This window comes from Echinococcus granulosus (genome assembly GCF_000524195.1).
Source record: "Echinococcus granulosus chromosome Unknown EG_S00050, whole genome shotgun sequence".
In the NCBI taxonomy this organism is placed as follows: Eukaryota; Metazoa; Platyhelminthes; class Cestoda; order Cyclophyllidea; family Taeniidae; genus Echinococcus; species Echinococcus granulosus.
The window spans coordinates 190,979-218,532 of NW_020170430.1; the positions used below are offsets into that span (position 1 = coordinate 190,979).

The window sequence follows — 27,554 nt, forward strand, 5'->3', positions numbered from 1 at the left end:
TCCGAGTAATATAGAAACCTTTTTCTTTTAAGCAAAATAAATGGATTCTCTAGGCGCAATTTTTTTTCGGTGAATAAGGTGCAAATACAAAATTAATTGCTGTTTTGAGTTAATAAGCTTCAGTTATTAATGACACTGTGAACTGTCGTTTAAATTTACACTGAAAAGGTATTGCAATGCATTGTGATTCGTTTAGGGAGGTCATCCAATCTTTCAACCTGGGGGATGAGTTGGAATCCATGGGTGAACATGAAAATCTCAATTCCTAAATGGATCATTGGCATAGTGCATTACAGGCTAAACTGCAGTAATTCCGGCTTGAATCTAACGGTTCCATATTATAAAAGCATATCCAATGCGAACTAATAAGTCTCTCCAACGTAAATTCCCTGAATGAAGAAAATTTTTACACAAACTTGAAAGTGGACTAATTAAAATGGAAGGGATTTGTAGGAAAGGGTTCTGTTGCTCATGAAAAATCATTTTTTATCGAAAGGAATCAGCAGGACCAGTGATTTTGAGGTCGGCCTGAGGGAGCGCATAAAACATTTACACTCGGGGGAGGGAGAATGACAAGTCTGGTGGAGGCATTAACACACGGTCCTGCTGTTCGTTGTGACCTCGGCATCCTTTTTTATCACCTGATTCCATCTCCCTCATCCTGGAACCTGAGCGACTGCAGGTGACCTGCCTGACCTTCGACCTCCCACCAGCACAAGCACCGTTGTCATCCAACTGGTGCTACTCTGTCTACGGGCTCATGGCCATATGATCATGGTCATATTTTGCAACTTTTCCGATTAGAAACAGCCCTTCTCTTTCACCTGCTGACTGGCTGAACTCTGTCTTGTCGGACGCGAGATATAGGGGAGAGAAAGGGAGAGACTGTGGTGTATACGTGTGTGCATGCATCACCCACTGTGCAGTTATGTGTGCTTGGTGGCACGCGAACATGAATCAACTTCTACGGACCTTTGTGGGCCCTGTGTTGTGCGCGTGTGCGTGGGTTTGTGCTAGGATGGTTAGTCACCATCGAAAGCATTCATTTGCTGTGCACTCGCTCAATGACAAGCTGCAAAGCGTACAGCCTTGCGGAGGTAAACCTTTGTTCCCTTTCCAACCTTCCCAGTGTATGGATTCGCTGACTTCATGTTTTCCGATGCAAAAATGTTGCAATTTAAACCTGCTACTTTTACGCTCATGTCACACATTAGAAAGGGTCCTCGATGGATGAACAAAAACTTCGCAAAAACCTACGGTCATTATTACATCCAGACAGCTCAGTACAAATATATGCGTATTTTTTTCCTCCACATCGACAAGATTTCCGTTAGCATCAAAGTATTCATCAGATGAATCACAACGTTCACTACCAATGTGCGAGGAAAGATATTGGGGATTTTGATTGGTGTTAGATATTATCAAGATAGCATTAAGATTATGCAGCTTGTGTGTTTACCTTGGAAAATCTTGTTCCTTTAATAATTCAATCTATAATTTGGACACATCAGGACTAAGTATTCATAGACGATCTAAAAATATCAGTCCAAAGGTGGTCTAAAGGACTTCATAGGAATTCAATTATACCAAAACTAGGGAACGTACGAAATGATAATGAACATGTAAGGGAAGATTTTAAAAACTTCCAGAAAATGCGGAGTTTCACGAAGAGGTGTGTGCGGTACTTTTCTGTGTGCAACATCCAAAAACACAACTGCCAAAAGCAATGCATTTCGACTGTTTTAATAGGCCAAGTAAATTTAATCATATCATAGAGTGGTTGACAGACCCCCTTCAAGGATAATTTGTAAGAAAAATTAGAGCACTCTTAGGCATCAAAACAATTAATTAACTCAGCTAAGGAGAACGATCAGTACCCCCTAAGAGAAAGTGGCATACAACAGGACCGTGGTACGTCGTAGTACCTCGAGATTCACAGAATGTGTGGTCATTAAATGTACACAGTTATTTTTTTTGTTGTTGTCAACCATTTGAACAGAAGGAACTACTGGTTAATGTGGTTTCCGAGCCCTAGCTCGATATACTTGGCCATGAAATCACCCGGCCTAAAGTTCGTGCCGCATTTCTCAGGCGTTCGGCACTTTTATTAAAGTCCAATTTTTACCACTTCTCAAATATCCTTTTTGGTAGTACCATGGCAAAAATATGTTTTATTTAAGTCATTTGCTCAATTATGTTTAGCTAAGCATGAGAACGGAAAAATGGGTCATAAGCGAGGGACATCTTTTCTAGGTATCGGTGTAAGCTATACAAACTTGAGAAGAATCAGCATAATTCCAAATGCACATAGCTGCTACCTTACTCCTTTCTTAGTTAGTGGGATTTCAAATTCCTATTCTAAGGTAAATGAGTGTTTTTTAAAGCAATTATTGCGAAGGCAGTGGGTATTTTTGAGGGGAGCCAAGTGAGAATGTTGGGCGTTGTCCGCACGATCACTTGTGTTGAGGTAGTGTTGCGTGCAAAGCACTCAAAACGACGCCAGACAAGGTGAAATTTGTGATTTTGGCGCCAGACGCTTCTGATTATCAGGATTTGATCTTCTTCTGCTGCCGCATGCTGCAGCATCCGCTTTGTTCCACACCAACAGTACGTCTGTTCCCCTAATTCCCCCTCAACTTTTATTCCTGTACCGACGTGAGCTGTGTCGTAGCATCTTCCTCACTCTCTCTGCGTACCTCATGAATGCACCGAATTCACAGTTAGATAACCTTTACAGCGAATTCGTGGGATTCCTTACTGTAGTTTGCACATCGGTTGGTGCCGTTCACTTGACAGTCGAAGCTCCTGAAAGTAGAGGTATAAAATCGGATTTAATTTTTGTTTTCTTTCTTTATCAAGCTCTTCTTACCTCATTGACCAAATAAACACATTGGTTTCAAATAGTGTAAATGTTTTCGACTTCTTAGTTCTAACCACGTATTGGCGTTTGAGAGGGCATGTGAATTCAGTCTCATTGAACTATTCCAAATAAACGCCAGATTATAATTTAAATACTCTAGGCGAAACGGTGTTTTCTATGGCGTTTAGAAGTCCAGCTTGCACAGGACTCTGTTAAGGTTACGAATTGTTTTTCTATCTCCTTCCATCTGCGCAGGCTCAAAGTCCAGTGCCAGTGTTCTAAAATAAATAACTATTCCATTATCCAAGACGTACAATATGGGGACTCAAATCCTCGGGACCTCGATGAATTCGAACCCCCTTGTTGGCCCAAATACTTTACTAGACTCCCGCCCCACTTCAAACACCTATAGAGTGCGTATTCATTTGTGTGAACTCGTGCACAAACATACATAGAAACGAGTTCATTTTCGGTTGCCATGTGAAACGGTGGATACTGATTTAAGGAGACTGGGAGTATCTGGCAGGAATATCGTGTTTCGTCATTGTGTTCTTAATTTACATCAGCGAGACAAACATCACCGCGGAGCTGAAGTGAGAAAATGAAGAGCAATGGATTGCACTGCTCTATCAGTACACGTTAACAGTTATTAGGTTTTAGCAAACTTATCAAAGTAGGCCATATGTGTAATGATTCAACTTCGAAGTCTTCATTCTGATACCGGATTGATTGTATGCTGACATCTGTTGGTTGAGAGATGGGAAGCTTGATACTTTCAGAGGCAGTTTGCAATTCTGCCCCCGTAAAGGAATATGAAATAATTAATATTCAGTGGAGGTGTTTACAGAGTAACGGTTTATGAAGGAGCGTTACCAACATGTTACGATCCATCAAAATCGAAGCTAAAGAAGGTAGTCAGTTATAAACTTTGTTTTAAATGCCCTATCCCAAATGCCAGCTATGCTAGTACACTAAAAGAACCAGGTCTCCATGGGCCTTTGATGCATACAAAGAACATGGTTTGCATTTGTTATAGCTGTCAAGTGAACAAGGAGGATAAAAACTACGTAAAGCACTTGGAAATTCATTCATATAATCAATAAACAGCTTTCAGGAGGCAGTTACAAGTTGAACCAGTAAAGTAACAAAGCAAGGAACACGGGTTTGAAGAAGAGGAAAAGTAGATCTACATTGTCAATATCGTATAATTAAATAACTGTGGTAATTATTATTTCAAGTTAGGTTAATTTCATCTCTCCACAACACTAGGTTTTCGCCAGAGCCTTGCAAGCTCCGGTTATTCACCATACCCTCGTGGACGATACGATAAAATCTTTAATGAAAAAGTGTATACTATCATTGGCTATGGGTCATACTTGGTTAAAAAAGAATGCTCAGTTGTTTATGACTTTTAAACAACTTTTCATTGCCATAACTAGCTGACTAGTCATGTTGGAGGCGCAGAAAAGGCTGGAATGAGAAACCGGATTCGAGTACTGTTTATGTTTAAGATGCAAAGCATCTGAATCTAGACCATCAAAACGTGCTTTTAGCCCAGATTACATTCAGACTTTAAATACATTAAACGAGGATTTAAAGTAATATTGATTCGTGTTTCAGTAAAGCTTGAAGAAACAGCCACATAGTTTAAAGAATAATGCTGAAATGGTTATTCAAAATGCATTAAAATATTAGAACTTTCTGATTAATTCCGTTAAAATAAGTGAGTTCATTATCGCTTGCAAATTAATTACCATTTCTGCCTTTTATTTTGGTTGCCATAAATCCCCGAATTTATGACTATTTTTATTTAGCATAGCAGTTGTCGTGATCTGGGAGGATGTCGTTTCGAAATGGCTTGGAGCGCGAGGTGCGTGTTACTGAGGCATCGCAATAAAACACAACGATGTGGTCAGCCAACCAAAGGATTAGGGTATTAGTTGGTCAGTTGTGAAGCCCTTCCAAACACCCACCAGAAAAGATGCAGGTGATGCCACACCCCAGCATCGGCCGTTCATACGCCTCATCATCGACGGCAGAGGTTTAACCGAACAAGATCGTGCTAGCGTACGAATTGCCTACGTAATTAATTTATATTTATTTCAACAAAAAACAATGATGGGAAAATTAACACAGCGAGATAAAAGATAAAAAAAGGTCCTGAAAAGATTTTCTAAATGAAAGTTGTAAGAACAGTTAAGTAAAAGCTGTAAGCTCAGTTACTCATCTGACTCATGCTGTTACAGCAAAAACATACCATCATCATTTTTATTCTAAACCCATTTTATTCATTAAAAAGGCATTCCTTTTTAGTGCAATACCCTTCTGAGACTCTTAGTCATTCTCTAATGAGTAAATGAGGAACCTTTTTTGAGATCGCGACTTCGTCGACCTTTTATTTACATAATCAGAAATTACTCTGAGTGAGGCATTTGATCCGTTCAAGTAATGGCGATATTTCTTTCAGCTATCCCTTAGATCGGTATTAAGTTTATCAATATTGTACAATTTTTCTTTTCTCACCACCTTCACCTCGATATTCTTGACTTATTCCCTCAAATTTCATTTTGCTGCAGATTTAACTCTTCTCTGTCCTGGTGATCCCTGGTGTTTCTACTTCTAGCCTTAACATTTCTACTTCTGAATCGCCTTATTATCTTCATCATCGTCAGAAAATAAAGCTCACAAAGAGTTCAGCGGATATTTCACAGCATTCAGCCTAAAACATGGATTAATGTGGAAGAAATGGAAAGCTCATAAAGGATAGTATTGGGCTCTAGAACAACATGGTCACCTTTTTCTTTTCTCCCTTACATTACAATTATGTATGACTTCAGTAGGAATCGTGCATTGGCTTTTATTTTTTGGCTTTGAACCGTATACTGGATCAACGTGGGAGCTTAGAATTCACATCACCCATTTGTGAATTGCAGTTTAGAGAGGAAAGGCCGTCCGGTAGCCCACAGCTGTTGCAACTCCTGATACCGCCTCACCACGCTAAAGACAGGTAACCGACAAACCACACTTTTACGTCTATTGCAGTAAAAGAGGGTCTCAGGTACGTTTATCCTTGTAACCGAAATTAATGGAACTGCTAGGCACCACAAAGGTGCTCACACCTCAAGTTGACATTTCTTACGATGCTTTGATTTTATACGCGATCCAACCCATCTCTTTCTCAGCAATTCAAAAATGTTATAATCAGCTTTGACTTGGAGCCTCATGTTTATTTTTCAATAGATAAAGCGAATTTGGAAAACCTAAAACATTCACCGACATTGATTTAAGTATTCGTATCCAACCAACGGCAAGCGTCCATATGCCACCTTACTCATTCATGATCTAGGCACACGCCAAATACATAAAGGAGCTATTTTTTCCAATTTAAGCTCCTTGTGGGTAGGTCACAGATCCCCGATTTGGACTCACGCGAAAAGTCATGTAATTTTATGACTTTGTATGGACTGATTCTCTATGTTGGTGTTTGATTCCTACAAATCGTGTCGGATGTAACTGGAGCACATGTGTGTTGGGGGCAGAGTGGAGTCGGTGCATCTCTTGTGAAATGAAGACTTGCTCATGCGTGCATTATCAGCGATTTCACTAGAGAGGGCAAGCATGTGCGGAAATTGGATCACGTTTATTGTGGGCTTAAGCTTGCATCACCACCATCTCTCGCTACTCATTCGAGCCCCCGTAACACCTTAGGAGGCGTTGTCTAAGATGTTTGAGATTAGGATGTCAACATAAACTGAAAACATATAGGTAGGCTGTTGCAGTTTCTCATTTGCCTAGGCCTCTTCCTCTCACCTTCCCCGTCCACATTACAGCTGATCAACCAGAATGGACTGCATGCATTTGGAAAACTTGTTAAAAGCCTACACCGGTTTGGATACTCCAAAGGCGCTAAAACATAGTCGTACTTTTCTACACCTTCAAAAGCAACATAACGCTTCTTTTAATTTGAAATAAAATATTGAAATGTTCTACCAAATTGGGGATATATTTGGTGAATATATGTTGCGAATGGGGACGGTTTTTACCTGACACTGAGCACACTTTAATACGTGCCGACTTAATGGTTATAATAACTCGAAAGAAACCATCACTTTAGAAGGTTCCAAATAAGTGGTTATGAAAGTATGTCATGCCAACCAGTAAAGCCCTTCTTTATTAAATTCTTTTTAAATAATTGCAATGAACTTCTACTCAATTCCCGCTTTGAACATTTAGCCAAGCTGCCTACATATCTAGTTCTCTTTAACAGACAAAAATAGCAGTAATAAAGTGCAGTTTAGTGAAGAGGATTTTACTTATGCCGATCTGCTCCGTTAATAGGAGTTTCTATGAGCTAAAAATTTCATTCTCAGTGTATTTCTGATCGTGTTTGCCAGAGAAGAGTATTAAAGTGTTATATTAGAGATGATCTGAACCAGATAAACTGCGAGAAAGCGTTGTGACTTACCTTCTGTTCTAATGGACTTTGATATTCAAAATACGTGAACGCTTTATGAATGTGCATGAACACCTCTACAGCCTTGGATTTACAGGACTATAATTACCCCTTTCTCTGACACTACGGTATATGGTCAAGTGAATTGGTCAAGAAACGGCCATTTAATACTCCATTATATCTATCACAGAATTATTCATGATAAAGGTGATTAGCTCATTTTATTAGTTCACATAAAGCACATAGCATTAAAAGTTATTACTCAATGAACGAAATTTGTTGGATGGTAATGAATCTCACCTAAACGAGATGGTGCTGTAAGGCGATATCTGTCTCTAACTTACCCATTTTTGTCCCAGCTATTACCCCACACTTCGTATTGAAAATGAAATGCTTATTGGCCCTCCCGTTCAACTGTTTCATTTTTCAGCCTCAATATAGTGAGGTAAAATTACAGAACTATAATGGTCAAGTAATTCAAGTGAATTGTAAATCAAATGGGCTAAATGAAATGCGTCAGAAATCGTAAGATGCCAGTACTGATTCGTCCGGTTGCCTCGTTTCGTTTGTGTATTTACCTTACTAAATGCATCTTTCACAACTACGGGTAAATTATGAGGTTCATCTCAGAAATCAAATTCACAGGAATAATACTTAACCAATAGCCCTTAGAAGGACCATCTGCCTTTGTGCTAATTTAAATTCCAAAACGTCATTAGCATTGGTAATCAGAAGATGGAGCTAAGCATTAAAAGCAAAATTAACTATTTCTGGGTTCTTTATGGGTCGAATTAGGAATATACGGCTTTAGTTGTCACAGTTTTCGCATATAAATTTCAAATGCTAATTAAGTACCTCAATTATCGTAAAATTCATAGGCTTTTCAGTCATATAGACTTCAACTAAAGGCATTCGAAGTTCTTTAGTTCCACAACCCATTGCTGCGCCAAGAGATGACCTGTTAACTTCACACCCGATTTTCACCACCATACACAAGTGAAAATGCAACAATGAACATGTCTACCATGACAACAGCTTCGGAGAAAAAAGGTGATGTAATAGAGATGGAGATTAGGCCACAGCTGCAGGTGTGATAGCAACCGAATAGGTCCATGAGGCCATGTTTCAATTTATGAACCACTAGGTGTACAGATGGAGAGCAGAAAATGTTCTTGTAACACACTAAATACACAAGTGAAGTTCTAAAAATGCTAGAGTTTTGCATCCATAGTATCAAGCTATTCAAAATCTGGTTTTAATCTATAAAATGTGTCATTAGTTTGCCACGATGCATACTGCTGACCTACATTGAATATGAGCGACTATTATGTTTGCTTTTTTCTAAAATAAATCTTAATAGATACTTTATAAAGATATCACTCCCATTAGATTTCACTTTGGGCAAGTTAACGCGAGTTTAAGCTGTGCACGCCCAGTTCGATAACAAATAAAGGCGCCTAGGTCTTTCCTATGTGTCACGATCTCAACATTTTAACCTCCCCAACCAGCATACTGGGAGTCTGGATTAGAAAGATACATGAATGATAACGAAGATAGTGTTAATCACCGTCCAACCCATTACTAGCTTTTCCCCCTTTTGTTACAGGGGTATGACCCTCAGGTCAGGTTACTTGCAACGGCTCTAATTCTCAGTCCACGTGAGTGTCTGCCAAATTTCATCAGTGGTTTTAAGTACTACATTGCATCCTAATTATAGCTAGTTACCAGCTCTTTCGTGGTATCTTTCCTAAATTTGTAAAATGTTAAACTAATGGGTCATTGTATGAATATTAGCAAATTTTTGTTGGAGAGATTCTTAATCACTGAAAATAATAGAAATTAAACATGTTAGTGTTACTACGCCTTTTCCGTATAAATTTTCCCAAACTTTAATAAGTAAATGCCACGATTTCCGTAAAAAAAACAAATGCACAAGTCTTTACATGTAACTTTAATACTAAATGCAGGTTTGAGCATAAGCACAAAAGCAGTATTTTTATCGCTGACTTTCATTGTGTGCAGTGAGTGGCCCCGAACTCCAGTGACAGGTTACGACTTCTACACCATCGACCCTCCTTACTGTTTGGCGTTAAGAGCAGAAATTAGGCGGAACACCTATTCCAACATATTGCATAAAAGAGATTGTACGCTTTTTAGTGATGGGAAAGCATCCGTGAATTCCTGACGTCTTTATTAGTAGATTTGTTCGTGATCTTGAACAGGAATAACGAATACATTTGTTTTGAAGTAGCAAATATTTGGCTTCAAGTTTATTTAGCTTGCCTATATTTAAAGATTTGAATAATCTCTGTATCGTCCAAGCTTTGCACTAATAATGAAATAAAATGGTGCTACTTCTTCAATCATCTCTTCCTATTTTCGGCCTACATTTTCTGCCAAATGAATCTTTTCCGGGTGAGCTGCTCCAGCATCTTATTAGGGTTTTAAAATGTTATTTGCCCTTGAAACCAACTAATTTCTTGGAATGAAAAAAGGTAGACTGACATCTACAAATTAGTATTTATGTTGCTGCGGTGATACTACGCTTGAACAAGTCACAAAAGCAACGACTTGTGGGCAGACTTATTTCGACAGATTAATCGACTGGCTGACGACTTTGTTCGTTAAAAAATCCCTGTGCAAAATATCAGTCTTTTTTATGTAATTAATAACGATTGTTCGGGAAAGACTTTGGGATACTTCATCCTAATAAATAATAGGTTCTTCTCATCACCAACTCTTCCTATAGGCTAAACGATACAGCGAATTCAGAGAGCTTGAACGTAAGAATACTACCCTCTGCCCTTCGTCCCAAAAGTAGCGCCTCATCAACGCATCCACAAAACATGGATGTCTTTGACGTACGACCACCTAGGAATGAATGAAGTAAATTAGCTTGCGGGTGTTACGAATTTCATGGTTGCGTAATTGCATTGAGATGGAACGGCAGTCATAAGTGAAGGCTGCCTATTCAGATGTGGAGGCACTAATACCATTGCGATATGGGTGAATGAATTGGATGCGTTCGACTTTGGGCACCTCAGTGAAGCCCCTCCTTTCTCCCCACCCTCTGCCGACCGCCTCCCTAACTGTTCATGCACGAATCGACCGTGCGCAGGATTCACTCAGTGTCTGCAATCAGGGCGCCGTCGGAATTGGACCTCGGTGCGTAAATAGCTGCAATGATTCCAAACAGTGACTTCACCACATGTTTACCTGCATTTAGGAATTCCGTAAAATATGTTTGATCATTAATTTAATAAATCAAGGTGAGGGAAAAATTCATCTCTTTTGAGGCACATAATGATACTGTAATATTGATTCTTACTACTTATCTAGAAATAAAGATAAGAATACGAACAGATGCCATTGTAGTAGGTTAAAAAGGCTTCACTGATTTTTTTACCTATCGTAAGAAACAGTCATGTACTTTTTTGAAGCACTTCCTGAAGTTGGTGCAACAATTAATTTGATTTACATATAGAGGTAAAGGCTTCCAAAATGATTACAAAGCCACTTATACGCTTCATATAATTTAACTCTAGCCATTTATTTACGATGTCTGAAATTTTAGCGGAGGCAAAATTCCTATCCCAATCCGCCACGATTGCTCGACTTTGCGTGACCTTCACGGATCAGCGGGCCCATCCTTGGTTGACTGCGCTCGCCGCCCTAACAACTACCGTCTCTCGGTCCAATTGGACACGGAGACCGCGGCTGCACGGCCAGGCGAACAGGTGCAGCACATATCCGCATGTCTGATCACACAGCCAAGACCTCCACAAACAGTTTAGTTATTACGAATCAATCTGTCAGTGAATTGCATCCCTTTATTGTTTTTCCTATCCGCGCTGATTCTTAGAAACTGCAACTTTCTTTGACCTATCCTCCTACATGGACTCACTTTCCGAAGCAAAAGTGGACATGAGACTAATAGACCACTTTACTTAAGGATGAGGTCATTTGGCCGCCTAAATTATCGTCATATTTAATCAAAATTTGATAACTATTTCAGCTTCATTAATGCTGTTCATTTTGCACTTCTGATAACCACATTATTTTAATATTATATTTCTCGAGTCTATTTGTTCTGTAAGGACTAAAAGCATACTTCCCACCTTATATCAAATTTAGTAGGAAACCATGAAGACAATTGAAATTCTATCGTAATTTTGGTGGGTCATGCATAAGTTAATTAGGAAATTAGTGCCTCAAAGAAATGTAATCTTCACATTTGACTCTAAATCCACAGGTAAATTACAGTTGATGCTCTGAACTCTGAGGTAATAAAGTTTGAGTTCCCAAAACGGTTGAACAACTCTAAAACGAAATGAATTATACTACTGAATTAGGTGTAGACAAATTATGGGGAAGAGATTATTGCTAATTCATTTCTTCTGTTTTAATCCAAATCCCAACTGGAGGCACAATGAATCGTGGTTTATCTTATGTTTACAGTTCGGATCAGACACTCATTCAAAGTGTGGGTTTTACGAAGTTTGGACGGTCGGCTTCACTAGTTGTTTCTTAAACCATTTGTCCACTTTTCCAATCAAACGAGACTCGACAGGTTGCATCGCCTCCATGTTGCTACCCAAATTAAAGCCCGGAGAGCCTGCACAATGCCGACTTTCCTCACTTTAGTAGCTGAGCCGTCTAGCAAGAAAGTAGTGGTACAGATGGTCGTTCGATTTAGCAGATTACTCCGTCATATGGTCTGCGTAAATGTGTGGGTACATCGCAATTTAACAAGCAAAAAGCCCTTGCAATGGCTCACCATTAGTTAAAGAAAGGTGAATTGTGCAGAGCTGGTGTGAACAAGTGGTAACAGTCACTTCAACTTGCCCACTTTTGGCTGCAGAAAATCAATTAGAATGAAGAATAAAAATACAGGTCTCTTTCCCTCAAGGTGGGATTTTAGGGTGAGACTCGACTTAATAATTTCCTAGGGGAGTTATGACCCTCATGGGGTTATGTTGACTGCTTTGTTGCCATCACAACCACAAACTCCCCCATCCTCATGTTTCAGCTCGACAAGATTTTGTGATGATTTATTGCCTTAAACCAAGGATACCAAGTCAATAGGTACAATAATTAGTACTTGGGGTGTTTGGGCTTTTCGGTCACAATGGCAGAACGATATGGAGTAAACACAACCTATAAATTTGGCCTAGCTTGTGAAGGAAGCAGTAATTCACAATGCAAATTTATTGTAGCATAATGCATTTTTGCTTGGGTATACGTTTTAAATAACCAGCTTTGTGACCAAGCGGCATCACCGATTCCACAAACTTTGGTAATCTGTGACCCTTCCCTACACTACTCGAATATGAGGTGTCTCCGTCTACCCGCTCTTCTCAACCAAAGGATGTGAAGTTGTAAGTGGAAGAAAGAATTATTAAAGCCGCTACAGTAGTAACTATCTCATCAATGAAAATATTTACGGCACTTCGAACGATTAAGGAATAAGTTTACTGGGAGGTTAATGACTCAATTCCCTTCTCATAAGTAGAGGGAAAAGTGAAAGTTAATGATGTAATTGAAATAGGAAAACTTTATTATGTACGAATTTGTTAAATCCACAACTCTAAAGGGACATTTAATTCATTTTTCGATATTTTTTGCACTATATGCCATCACTATGGTCTTAAGCACCACTAAGAAACGGAATTTGGTCGTTTAAGGACACAGCTACCATTCCCAATGCATGTCGGGACAGGAAAGCAACAGCTAGTGTGAGACCTTCAGTCACCCCGATCCCTCAACTTCATACAAATATTCACAATAGTTAATCCACAAAACAGTTCCGATCAGCCGATCAAATCAGGCTTAGGACACCAAGTGCAAATAAAGAATGGAAACCTAGTTGAAATAAAAGTGCCGATGTCAGGCTTTTCATATGTGGAAGTTATTTGGGAAGAACAATACCCAAATCCCAGCATTCACACACATAAAACAGCGGATTTACTGACTCTAAGAGTAATTTTTACAGTTGTAGGTATGTAAAATTGACCAAGGAAGCAAATATTTTATGTAAATGAGTGATTAACCAATTAAATATTACACTAATTTGAATCAAAAGGCTATTTAACCTACCAAGTAGAAATAAAATTGGTTGATCACATTACCATTCTTACAATTGTAGAATTTATTTAGGAAAGGCTCAATTGGGAAGATCTCATTTTAGTAGACTTTTGAATTGCAGAAGTGTTGCATATGATGCAGCGCTCTGAGACTTCCCTGAAGACAAAAGAAGACAATACTCGGGCGGAATGTGCATTGCCGACGTACAGTAGTGCTTGGGGCTACTGGCATGGCCTGGAGGCCAGACCACCCATCGGAGGTACAATGACGGCGCCCTAAGTGGCTCGCCACCAAAATTGCGAATTAAATACGCGATTAAAGTGTAGCATTTGATATTCCGTCTACCTTATTAATTGAGTAATATATTATATGCGGTATGGAAAGATGATGTCCTAGAAGCCATAGGTATGAACGCAAAGACTTAATAAATTTAGCACTTAATGAACCAGTGTTGTTCATCAGACCTCCTAAAATGAGGTAGAGCTGGAGCTGAAGACAGGAAAATCCGAAAATAAGTCTCATTCGCTATCTCTTAACATAAATGAGATATTTTTGCTTTGCTACTTTGGTGCTATGGATAGGCTGAGACTTGGATTTATCAGCTGCTCTGCTGCCTTCAATGAATGGCTTAGGTCAAGTTTCTGGTTAGTAAATATACAAACTGAAAATATGTGACTGGTAAATTACTTTGTAAAATCAACAAAATAATTCGGGATTTTAAAGGAATGAAAAAATTTTTTTTGCATAAGAAAATTTACTCATGACTGCAAAATCTAGAAACATTAACAAGCAAATAACATTACAATTTACTCATCCTAGAGTAACCTGTCTGATGCTGTAAGCCGTTCAGGACGCAGTTGTGAAGATTTTTATCAAGTGCAATAGTTGTTGTGGTTCATTTTAAATGCGATGCAGAATGCCTAGTCGAAGAAAGAAGTAGTCGGTTTTGGAAGGATTGCGCTTATCCACGAATATTACAGATAAAGTTTAGATATAATGGATGGGCAATGACAAATCGTATCAGCGAGGCGAACAATTACACAATGCAGCAAAAAAGCCAGAAAGAAGACCCTCAGAGCCAATTTTTATTAATAAGAATGCGTTGGAATCGTACAAAATGCACTTACAGAAGTAGGGCTCAGCTTTGACCTGTAAATGAAGCCATAGGATGATTGCTTTGATTTGTGAACAATCTTCGATTTATATTCTGGTATTTGTGCATAGGATAGCATAAATTAGAAGGTGGACCACGTAAACTATCACTGAGGTTTTTGGTGGAACAAGTAAGTAAGCAAGGAAAAAATGCCAATTCTCACAATTCTCAGTAAAATCTCGATAAGATACTGTTTTGTCAAAAGGAATGACAGTGAATAAAGACCGCATGCACTTAGATCAAGCTCTATAGGTTCTTAGGGCCTGGTAAGTTACTACAGGCATTGTGTTAGAGCTTTTACTAAAATCGCAAGTCAGCCATATAAGCTAGTGGAAAGACATGTTAATGAAGATTTTAAATAGACAAAAATAAAACATGCTAAAGGGTTCAAAGCCCTATTTGACATCGATTGTACCACTACCCAATTTCGAACCACCTGCCCCGCCAGTCACTCTGGACAATGCCACTAACGATACATCTGTAGGTGGCGTACTCTCACGTAAGGATGCACAAGTTTGAGAATATGTTATCACTTCCAACTTCAACAAGCAAATATGCCAGAAAAGACCTACCCATAGGGGGAACAATTGCTATTTCAACTAAATTTAGACCAAGATGAAATGGTGAGTATCTGCTGAATATCATGTTTCTGGGTAAACCAATTAAATACTAATGAAGAAATACGCAATGCTCTGATCGCAATACAGGTTTAATGTACAGGAAGTATCTTGCACTCGCTTGAAAAAATAAAAGCAAAGGTGGCATTATTACCGGAAGTGACCGAAACTCTCCCTAAATAGTGAGGTTTAGTTGTCTGCAAGATAGAACTAAAGAACCTTATATCCTACTGCTTTTAGGGTTTGTTAGTACAAATAGTCCTTCAAGACTTACACAAGTAATTAGGCCATGTAGAAGTGAAGAAAGTGAGAGACGCTTCAGGAAAAAAGGTATTGGTGACCTTCAGCTACCCAAGCCATACGTGATTTCTGCTGGACCTCCATCTAAGTGAGCCCACATCACGTCTGTCACAATACTTTTATCTAATGTCCCAAAAGGTCCAGGAGAGAGCAGCCGCAGACATTCCCGGCCCCTTACTGAAAGGTTACCATCGCCTAAAACTATAGGCCACTTCACAAAAGTTGTCAAGTCAGAACGTCTGAATATCAGAAACGCTTAAGCGGTAGCTTCTGCTTTCTTAAACGAACATGGTGCTAACTTTGAGAGCTAACTTTTATTGAACTACGCAAAACTTCTAAGGTCGTAATGACAAGCACAATAGCCAATGAACAGGTAGATAGAGGAAAGTCGTACCGCACAAGACAGCCTATCAAGAATGAGATCTATTATTGCTCCAAAGACTCGTTCCACTCCTGCTGTACATAGTCACTTCCATTACCCTTAAATTCAGGGGGAATTTTAGGTGAACCAGAACAAAAGAATTACTTTATCCACAATTTACAGTTCCGTGTCTGACCAATCGCTCTACACTGTAATAAAATCCGGCCTTACAAAGTGTAATATTCTTGCCATTCTCCCTTTACCTCCGGTTTTGGGCCCCTGGATTGAGAAGATGGGTTATTAGAAGGAATTATATACTGCTGAAAAGTACAATTAATCGTATGGGAAATCAAAGTTTATTGCTTCCTTATGGACTAAAATCGCCTTCTTATCCATAAGGTTGTTCCAATCCACCTGATCACCATTCAAGAGGTAGGTTCCAACAAAAGTAAAGTAAAGGCACCCCTAACCTACATGCGATGGTGGCGTCTAAAGGCGATAAGTTGGCTGTTTATCTCTCTGCTTTAGTAAAGAGCGACCTTGTATTTTGGTTATTGCGCATTGGTCAGGTGGGCTAGCCTCCGAACCATACCAGTAGTGTAATACGATAGTGGTTTATCCCTCGGTTCTAGTGAGGCGCCACTTTTGGCTTTGAATTAGCCCCCTTGTACCTCGCTGCGTGGGCCGGCCTTTTGGGCCATGCCAATAGCCTCGTGCTGAATATATATGTTCTGCCCGAGGATTGTGTCTTCTTTCGTCATCAGGGAGTCTCGGGACGCTACAGTAGTCTCAGTCCCTTCTACATATAAAATACGCATATTCTGCCTGAGCATTGTATCTGCTTTCGTCTTCAAAGAAGTTTTGAGGAGCTACATATATGGCAAAAAACGAAAAATAGGCAACATACCTGCAAAGGAAATAGATAATGCCTTCAAGGAGGAATCAAAACTAATGCTCAAAACAAAGGGAGAGCAATGCAAACCATTTGATTGCAAAAAACCTATTATGTATTAGGCGTGTTCTTTGTACACATCTCATAACTGATGTAACGCCATTATTTCGCACACATACTGCAAACAATAACTACTTGCCCAATTAAAAAGGCATCTTAAATGTCAAGTCAGTACGGCTATGTTAACATATTTAAGGTAAGGCCAAACGATCACACAGTATTGTCATGACATTAAAATCAGTACTCTTTGTGGTTCTAGGAGATTTTATGAAAAAAATACCCATTCTAATTTAAAAAAGTTTTCTGCTAAAAATGTCGCACAAATACTGCTAATTAGCATGCGTAAAGAACTTTGAATTCTGTGTGTTTTAACCCACTAATTCGCTTACACGTCTGACTCACCGCATTTATAAACGACCTGGTAGGTTGGTATTAATGGTAATGCCTGCCAGTTGGGAGCAAGGTCAGCTCTAGGGGCTTCGTTGGTAGAAGGTTTCTAACTGAGGATGCTTAAATTTGCTGTTTTGAAACTGTCTTGATCCTTTGCAGGCATGGTATCTTGTCTTTCACGAGGGCAAAATTCATTTTCTCTTGTGTTTAAGACTGGAATATTCATTTTACATTGATATTTTCTGGGAGCGGGTCTCTAGTTCTGTTATATAGGGGCATACTGGTTTGTTGGCATTGCGCTTTACGTCTTGCATAACCCAGCAAGTTGTGCTTGTGGTAGATCTTTTGGAATATTCCAGGATTGTTTGGCCTCCTAACCTTCCACTGCCTGCCTGCTTGTAGTCGCTTAAGTTATTCCGATGTAATTCTAAATTTAAGGACTTCTCATATTATTTGTCTTACTTTTTGAATCTGGAACGCAGTATTTCATCGTGCAATTCTTTTTGAATTAGGAAGGGCTGCCATGCTTACCACTAAACGAATTGGACAACGCTTGACAATTGGATAATATTTTAACTGCATTTATTCAACTTTGAGAATATTAAACCTATATTCAAGTGTGGTGATGCGCTGCAGGCAAGACATTTCTCGACTGTGGAGCGGTTCCTCATCCTTCCTCTTCTTAATCTCCCTCGCACTCCTCACTTGGAATGCCTTTTCCGTTTCCGGTCTAGACTGTACTAAAGCAAAGCGAGACTGGCTCAACTACCGGTACAAAGTACTCACCACTAATGCCATCTCACCTTCCTACAGTGAGTCGACTTTCTAACATTTTCAGCCATTCTCTGTAGGTCAAACGATCTGCCCGATTATCGAGAGTACCTCATGTTGTGATAAGCAGATGGAAATGGATATATATACTGTTGGTGAAAGTGAGCTCCCTACCTCTCTTGCTAACTGGCTTGCGCCCGTTGCTGAACAAATGGAAAGCGATAGTCTAGCCCTTGACTGTGAGTTTATGTTTGCTTTAATCAATTGTATTGACTATATGATGCCGTCCCTTAAAGCGCTATTTTTAAGGTTTAAAGGTAAATATTATGCAAAACTCAGCATACCCTGTCGTTTTTGAAGTCCTACTTTTGATCCGTAGTACGCTTATCCGATTCATTTCTGACCTTTTCTGCTTTTTTATTTTTTTGTCCAAGTAAAGCAGTAAATTTTACTACTTGTTTTCCTCTCAATTGCTTATCTTAATTTCCATTCTATCTACCAAAACGCTGTAATAACTAGTAACAGTGCTTATTTCTTCTACTTCTAGGATTTCTTTTTTGATTTTTAAACATATAGTTTTGTATCACAACTTGTTTCAAGTAGTATATCTGACCATTCCTTTTCTCTCCTATTTATTTATTTTAAACGTCGTGCATCGTCATTCAATCATTGCAGTGCAAAAAGCAATGTCACTAAAAACCATGTCCACCCGAGGATAGCGTTTTTCACACATGTCGTTAAATCTCCAAACCCCAGTCGAATGTGCGGTTGTGGTAAACCGATCCCTTCCTCTTGAGATGCTAATCCTGCATTTTCAGCTTCTAATATGGCCCTTTTCTGTGATCGACCAGAATCTTTCGAAATTGAGCAAACTCTCCCCAACCCAACCTTTGGTCGAATTGCTTCACATCAGAACTTAATTGATTTTCTGTAAAGAAATTTGCGCTGTTGTTTTCGACTTCATGACTGCATAACCTGTGCTGCATCAGTTTACCCCATCAAAACTTCCTCTATTGTTTTCTGAAACCTTATGGGCCACTGAATATGGAAAGTTCAGGCATCATTTCTTCTGTCCTCCGTTTGTAAAATCCAAATATATTCACCGTTAGCGTCTCAAATACTACCTGAACAACTATTACTCGTTTTGATGTTTATGGGAAAATTTGTCGCAACGGTTTTAAGCGAAGTGACCGCTTCCGTATGATTGGTTTTAGTCCGCTCCGGACAATTTCAGGTTATAAGGCGATGTAATATTCTCATGTCATATTTGGTAAATATCCTGTAAGTAAAGGAGGTTTATTCAATTGTTCCATTGATTTAGTTTTCCAAATATGTTTAATTCTCTTAGTCAATTTCCATGTCATTATGCTTTAACCTTGCGTCAAATGCGTAAGCACATCTCCTTTTTCAAAATTCACTGCAAATTTACTTGAGGTACACAAACGTTTACACAGAAATCTGGAGCTAAGACTTGCCTAATTCAGTACATTTTTACGTAATAAAACCTTTCTTTCATCTCCAGGTTACAAATTCCGTTCGGCATCTGACGTATAACCCAAAGTAAACTTAACTCTGCTGCGGTTAGCATGTAAGAATAGGCCTTCACTGTGACTTGCTAAACTTCTTCCTGCGGAAGCACTTTGTCACTTCCTTAGAAGTATCGAACATGTTCAAGAGTCCACGCCGTTTAGCTCGAGGCTCTAATCTCGTTCCCATGCAATTGTATTCCAATCTATGTATTGCTCATTTGTCCCAAGCAAAGATTTTGAAGAGTAACTTTGTTGGCATAATTTTCTTTTCACATCGCTGTAATACGTATGTGAAACTGCATATAAACCAAGGGATGTGTGTGTGTGGGTGTGATCGTCTGGTTGACTGTGGAGCCTGGTGCTGTCAATGGGGAAGTTTGGAAGGAGACAGAAGAGGCGGTGGCGGCAATAATGAGTGAGAACGAGTGAAGTGGTTGTCCTAAATCTCGAATCGAGTTAGTCTACCACCCTTTCGTCAACTGGCTGCCAATGCAGTGAGGTAGATCCTTTACCGCTCATGCTTTCTCCCTACGCGAACACGTACGCACCTACGCTGCACACGATTATTGCTAGCACGCCTTGGATGTAATCACGCAGTTGCTGTGGCCTCCAAGCTCGAGGCTCCTGTCGCTGCCTCTACCCCTCTAGGCCCATCTATGCTGACTCACCCCTCATTCAGAAGTGTCAATCTGTGAAACATTCCTCCGACCTCCAGATCCTTCATTAACTGTTTTTTGGTCAGTCACATCCTCTATTTCTCTAAGGGAGATCAACCTCCTGACTTGCTCTAATGGCGGTGGAATGTCAAATTATACCGTGTTTGTCAAACAACTTCATTAGGTAGAATGCATGAATCTAAATTTTGTGTGCAATATCAAAGGAATGCCAGTGTTTTACTTCTTACACTGTTCTTCTCTTTTACCGATTATACTGTTTAAGGCGACTATTTCCGTTGATATTCCTCAGTACAAAGGTATGCCTTGCAGCGCGATCTTTCTTCCGCGTCTACCTTGCAATTGGAGTTATCTCGTCTTTAATGTGTCCATCATCTACTTAATAAATGCTCCTGTTATTTTCGACAAAAGGAAAGCTTCTCACCAGTTGATGCACTTCCAGAGGTAAACCGAAAACATCGGAGTGTGGAGTTACATTTCTGTCGACGTGTAATTTATTGCAGCTGTATGCTTAGTGTGGTTCCACTCGTCTTTTTAGTCACTTTAGCTTGTTTGTTTTCGGATTCTTACTTGTTTGTTTGCTTAGCTTATTTATTTGTCAAAAATTGAGAATGGGTTTACAATTTGGTTACTCTACTTCAATGTCGGAGGGCTGGTTGAGAGAGCCTGATTCTCTTTTATGAGATGCGGCTTTTTAACAAAGGGTGTGGGGGATGAGGCTCCCTTCTCCAGCCACTGGTCGTCGCACACACTCGTCCCTGTGTGCATCCTACGTCCATGCAAGTTAAGATGATTCATGTGAGTGTGCATGCGTGTTGGTGATATGCTAGCACAAACAGACATTCAATAAGTTGAACGCACACATTCACACAAGCGCTCTACAAACTATTGGGACTAGGCGTTCAGGAATGCACATGCTGAGGGATTCTGGACGCTTTATCCTGTGTGTTTGCTTGCGACAACGTCACTTTCAAAAGCGTGAACTTGTGTGGCCTTTTGCATTGTGTATAATATATTGTCAACTAAGTCTTGAAATGTAGTCGCCCCAACTGAAAAATTCCCTTTTTTCTGTTTAATAAACATTCAATCTGTTTTGCGCCTATGGTACGTCCATCTGACGAACCGTGAAATGCTTTAATAGGGTTTTTAGTACCCAGAATAACTCCGAGCTGGTTGTTTATAAATGAATAAAAGGCTAAATACAATCGTGTCTTCTGCATATATTCGAGACATTTTCACTGTAAGGCTCCATCCCTTCCATTGTTGAGTAATAATGTTGGTTGCCTTTGGACTGATACAATTGCGTCCGATTGGACTTAGGAAAAAAGTGCACAGTAAAATCAAATCCGTCACGTCAATCACCATTTTAAAGATCATGTATTGGTACTACTTAAACAAATAAGGCGCATAAAACCTAGCATAGGTCTTTTCTATGTTGCAACAAGATGAGTAAGCCCTATGAGGCGAATTACAAAACGTCAGTGTCTAGCATCTCGTTGAATGTCTTTGTTACTCTTTCCATTCGTGGGTAAGGCTGATTAACGTTAGTTCTCGGGCTTTCAGAATGCCTAGTTTAAATTTGTTTTCTTGACAAATTTTGCATTTGGAAGCTTAAATTATATCAATTGTGATTTTACCGGTTCTTCCAATTTATTACTGCTATGGAAAGTTTGGGCTTATACTGGTAACCAATTCTCGATGTGATTTTGGCTCACTTTTTGTCGGAAGGATCAAAACAGTACAGTAAAGGTACAAGCTTCTCTGGCAGTAGATAAGGCCAGTTCTAAGAAGTATGCGTAGTATGCGTGCTCTTATCCGGGTGCTGATGTTGATGCTACTTTCTTTAGACTTTTTCCGGTCGGATCTGATGGAGGCGCGGAATCGGTTGCACGAGGCCTTCAGCGGTATCTATGGCTACAACTACAAGGTGAACCATGCCTTCTTTTTCCAGTTCTTTAATGATCTCGAAGCCTACATGGCTGGACGTCGCGGCGACCTGGCCCAGTTAGTGACGAGCTTCTTCAATCAGCTGCGCACCTCAATCGTAGTATTGATGGAGAAGGCAGAGGTGGCGACGGGCTCCACCGCCACGCCCGACTATCAGCGCATCAACTGTCTGTCCGAAGCTCTGGGCAAGCAGAACGCCTTCGACCTCACGGACGTGCACCTGCGGGAGCAGTTCCTTCAGGTCTATCCACCGGCACGCATGCTTGTTAATTCGCTGGCTGCCGCAAGTAAACTCCTGCGCACCATCGTTGAGGATGTGAGTTCAGTATATGCATGTGTGCAGGTCTAAGTTATTCCCAAGACAATATTTGGGGGCAACTCTTGCAACGAAACGGAAGGGTCGAAAACTAGCGGAGAGGATGGTACGGTGACCATGTGCTGGTAGACCTAATTAATGCGCACTCTCGTGCAAGACAGCAATCAACGCATTACTTCCATTTTGGGAAGCTGAATATAGACGTGTTTTCAGAGCTTCCAAAATCACCGTCTTTCACCTCGTTTTCTTTTTTGATCTAATCCGATGCCGATAAATGAAGTACTTAAGCTAAGACGTTTTAGAAATGGGGGCCCACAATAAAAGTTTATTATATACCCCTCTCTATTTCTACTCACTGTAAAATGTGGCTTAAAATCATAACTGGTGACTATTACTACTGCATTGGTTCAAAAATGACGAAAGATTCAATAAGAACACAAAATTAAGGTGGATGGCGTTTAATACAACCACTTGATGAGTTGAGTGTCTCTTGACAACCCGTCTCAAGACGCATTTCATCAGCTGCTCGAGGGAGCACAGTTTTTCGTCCATCGGGTGACCTTTTAACCTCGTTGTCTTTACTTTTTTCTTCACTTTGCCGCATTTATGTCAAAAACAATAATATTAGACTTTTCGCATTGCCATGGTAGATTAAACATCAGCAGATGTATGCGTACATCTTCCTCCGTAGGTTTATGTAAGCACCTTATTTTTATCACCATTACGGATGTTCTGTTGTCAAGCCACCGCAAATGTTTATCTGTCTCCTAGCAGTGGCAATTATGTCTTGGCGCGTTCTTCAAGCACCTGCATGCTAACAGACGGCCATTTTAGACAGGTCTGATCGGAGTATCCTAGCTCTTGTGTTTCCTCAACCTCTATCATTGCTTGCACAGCTGACTAATTAAATTTCATTGCCGAAGTATTATCCAGACTGGCTGGCTTTTGTTCTGGACGGAGGCGATTTCTGTTCCCCAAAAAGGTCGACTTTGAGGGTGAGGTAGCGGCACTTGGCACTCAATACCACTTTGTACCCTTAGGCTGTGCAGCAAGCACTACAACTGCATGAAATGGCCCTCCGTCTTTAGAAACTTTCATTCTTCCTCGTTTTATATACACGACGCCCAAAACCACACACGCGGTTACACGTTTTGACCGATGCAGACCCTTTTCACAACCACCGGGCGCTATCCTCTTAAGTTTTGCCTTTTCTCCTGTCTGCTGCCGCTTATTCAGTACCCAACCCTAGTGTCGTTGTCTGTCTGCCTCTTCCCCGCACCTAATCCCTTTGCTTTTTGAATTTACATTGATTAACGAGTCCTGCTATTCGCTCATTCCTTGGTTTTCCATGCGCTAGACGAAAGGGAAATGGACTTTGCCTTTCGCTAGGCGAAACCAAATGCAAACTTTATATACCATGCATTGTTTTCTGTATTGAGGGGGAACTCGATCTTTCTGTATCTTGGCAATCAGTCATGAATAACTGCTTGTGGCTAAATTGGGTAGTTTTCAGGTCGTCCGCATACTCGTACATTAATCCTCTGCTCTTTTTCCATTCACGACTGTAGGTCAAGCATGGACACTGTTACCCCACTTCACTGTTTATTTCTTATTAGGTACCTTTTCATGGTGGTTTTATGGATTCTTCCGACTTCACTTGCTATCCGTAGGAAAGTTTCATTGATGTCCCATCTAATCTTGGCCCATGCTTTGGGAGATGCAAATCTGCGTCGTCTAAATATTTTTTAATCTTCAAAAAGGTGACGTGAAAAGCATTCGTATTGGTTAAGTAGCAGACAGAAGTCTGTGCGAGTAGAAGGTTCTAGCCTGCACCTATTTATGCTACCACTGTCACAGTTCGACAAGGGCAAGTGTGGAATTGCAGTGAAGCCTAGAAGCAAGCTCACAGACTTTATACACACTTGGTTTGTTACAAATGACCATAAGCCTTTCACAGCAACGCTGTTTTCACACGACCCATTCCATAGAGCGACGCCTCAGCCGCCTTGTGGAACCTTAGGGACACGGACACCAGCCTCGGTGCGAGTGTGGTTTGTTGGAACAAGAGGAGGATAGCGGAGTGCTGTTTCAGAGACTAATGGATAGTGCTGAATAATATTCATGGGGTTGGGTTGCCATGTGGAAAAAGGCCGATGAGATTGCGACGTTGTATGTCGTTCTACTTCACCTTTTCTCCCCTGTTCATTATCTCGGCGTGTGGGTTCGGAATTAAAAGTGCACAATGCCTTTTGGGACGTTTTTTGGTGATCTAGTGAACCGAGGAGTAATTTTCTCTCTGTCTTACCTTTACCGCTTTCGTTCCCGAAGGGATTTCATTTGGGGTGGGGAGCGCTGAGCCATCACCATCTTATTGGCTGAATCTTATAATGGTTAATCTCAACTCTGTTTCGACATCTTGCCCCAAATGTTAGATCTCACACGAGTCATTATTTCAGTTTTGGAAGCCTGTTTTATACATATATGTAGTAAAGATGTTTTGTGAGCGTTGCGCGCATCAGTGAAGCCTTTGTTCACCTTACCTATTGCCCCAATCAAAACAATATTGATTGGACCGAGCTCTTTTCTATCTTCATTTCTCTCATACTTTCCATTTAATTTTTACCAATCAACTTCAGTAGTGTTTCGACAAACTCCTCACGAGCTTGACACAAGCCTCCCTCTTCATTGAACAAGATTCTCCTAGTTATCGCGCCATTTGACTGCTGCTCCCACACCCATACGTTGTGTTCCCCATCAACTTTAACATTACAATACTGTCTGTCACCACTTTGCCGAGCCTTTAACCAGAAAAATCGAGTGGCGAGTTTGTAGTAGTTTGTCTTAGATTCACCTACTTATTCTTCTGTATTAGTTAGCTTTCGATTCTACCCGGATTCATTAGCATCTTATCACATAGTCCGCCTTTATTTCATCTAAATTTCCGGTTTCGGCTGCCCTTCTTTTTCCCATGGTACTTGCGGAATCCATCTCTTCCTACTCACCGATATTTCTTTCTTTGTGTTATTGGCGAAGCCAAATCCATTAATCTTTTGCTAGTGCAAGTGCTGTGGCCTTCCTTCCTTATCTCTATTCATTTTCATTTGGTATGCTTTGACTCAGACTGGCTTCACTACGTCTTTGGGAATTTTGGGATGTTTTACCATAATAAATATTTCGCCCAACAAGTGTGGCTTGATATTTTGTTAATATCACTGAATTATAGTGCAACCATTTCCCAACGTTCATAAAATTCGTTTCACAAAGGTGAATTCTTCAATAATGAAAAGGCTCCACCTTTTGTTGTTGCAGCAAAGTTACTGGTTTTGGTTGAGGATTGGTTGAAAACCTCCATAAAACGGTTTAAACCAACCTATTGGCTCAAGGGTACTCAGACATCATGAATTTTGCTAGTGTTATAATCGAAATTTCTGGACAGATTAATAGCTTCGTCGGGAGCCGACTGCTTGTTTTAAACCGTGTCACGATGTTCATCCACATTACTCCAGTATATGGCGCCGTAGATGCGGTGATGTAAATGCTAATTTGGTAGCACATATCAGATTCTTTTGCGCCTGTTGTTGCTCTTTAAAAATAGAGATGTCATAATCTATGCCTGTCGTTGTGAATGTCAGTCACCACCATTCGAGAGAAAAGTTTTATATTTGGTTGCAAAGTTGTCCAAACTCGTGTATGCTGCTGTTCAGCACATCCCACGCGTCTGCTACATAAGCGTCTGTCCATGGATTTCGGCTAAGTGTCTAGGGCCATGCGGTCGTTTAGGTTTTATACTATCTTAATTATTCACTATTTAACCCCTAAGTATACTGTATTTAAGTGCTCGATGGGATCCGCACAGACCTTCCCTTACATTGGAAACTTAAGTGAGTTCTTTGTCGCCCATGGTTTCTGTTGCGTTTGCCGGTTCCTGCCGCCACCGTAAGCACCCACTGTATGGCCATGCTTTATGAATAGTGAATTAACTTTATTTTCACGCCCAGCCAGGGAGTCTAGTATGCATATATGAAATGCTCGTAATGACTGGTTGAAAGCTCATGCTTGCATAAGCTCTTTTATCTTGGAATTCTGAAAATTCGAACACATTCTTTCCCAACTTGGCTTTCTTGGGACGATTCCCTATCTGATTCACTGTCCGTTGATTCGTCCTTAAGAGTTTCTGGTGTCTTAGTCTTGAAGTGCAAATTTTGAATCGGGTGTAAATAGTAATTTCGAAGAAACATGTACGTTATGTAACAGAGCCTATGTAGTAAGGTGAAATTACGTCCAATCAATGTACGTTTGATCTTATGCTTTATAAGATGCAACTGCATTTTTCATCACTTATCTTATCTTCAATGTAATTTTGAGTTTTACCCAACCTCATTAGTGTCTTTAATCGTTTGGTATTATTTTTATACTCGGGTTAAACTATCTGTCGTGATCATCTGTCGCCCAAATTTAGTCACTACTAACTGCCGGTTTAATCCGAATCTCATCTGATCGTGCCTGTCACTCTTGAAATGCCCACAGTGTTACCGTCACTTTTCCGACCGTCAGTTGGAAAGACTCCCCTCTATGTGTGAAAAAAACTCGTCAATACAAAAGTCAAAAATAGCTTTCCTTCAGCACCGTGGTTAAGACAACCTTGTTACCGTCATAGAGTTTAGGTTTTACCTCTCGGTGTTTTGTGGGAAACTGCAGTTACCATCTGGCCAACAATTTTTTCCAATTTTCCATATGTAGCAGAATTGGTAAAAAATGTGCTTTGAATGCTAATATACTAGAGTAAGCCGAAATCTGGTTTTCGACGAAATGCACACTCGAATGAAGTAGGGGCGAAAAGACTCCACACCTTCCCTATATTTACCACCGTCCAATTTCATCCAATTTCCTATGACCCTTCATGAAACTTTACTCTGGCAGTAGAGAAAAAACGCTCTCGTTGCGACGGCTACTTTAGAACCAGTTGCTGGCGTTTTATTTTTAATTATTAGCTGACAGCGCCTTTCACACCCCGAAACCGGTAGTTGTTCCGTCAGCGCATGCAGAGGGCGAGGTGTTTGCCAAATCCTATTGTGTGTGTGTGTGTATGCATGTGTGTGTGTGTATGTATATGTGTGTGTGTGTATGTATGTGTGTGTGTGTATGTA

The 27,554-nt window shown here is 40.2% G+C and overlaps 2 protein-coding genes across 2 annotated transcripts in view; both read left to right on the top strand. All coding sequences in view use genetic code 11, as the record gives it.

The window, feature by feature from the left end:
* Positions 1 to 10,323: 10,323 nt before the first annotated feature.
* EGR_06050 (hypothetical protein) lies at positions 10,324 to 11,107 on the top strand (the record flags this gene model as incomplete). The annotated part of the gene is made up of 2 exons (XM_024495299.1): positions 10,324 to 10,478; positions 10,888 to 11,107. 2 exons carry the CDS (start codon positions 10,324 to 10,326, stop codon positions 11,105 to 11,107), a joined length of 375 nt encoding a protein of 124 aa, XP_024350254.1.
* A 6,688-nt stretch (positions 11,108 to 17,795) lies between these two features.
* Positions 17,796 to 27,554, top strand: part of EGR_06051 (Glypican-1) — a gene marked incomplete at both ends in the record, with an annotated part of 26,961 nt that continues 17,202 nt past the window's right edge. The window contains 3 exons of the mRNA XM_024495300.1: positions 17,796 to 17,982; positions 18,022 to 18,180; positions 21,992 to 22,407. Of these exons, the coding sequence (XP_024350255.1) occupies positions 17,796 to 17,982; positions 18,022 to 18,180; positions 21,992 to 22,407 (762 nt within the window). The remainder of the gene's footprint in view (positions 17,983 to 18,021; positions 18,181 to 21,991; positions 22,408 to 27,554) is intronic.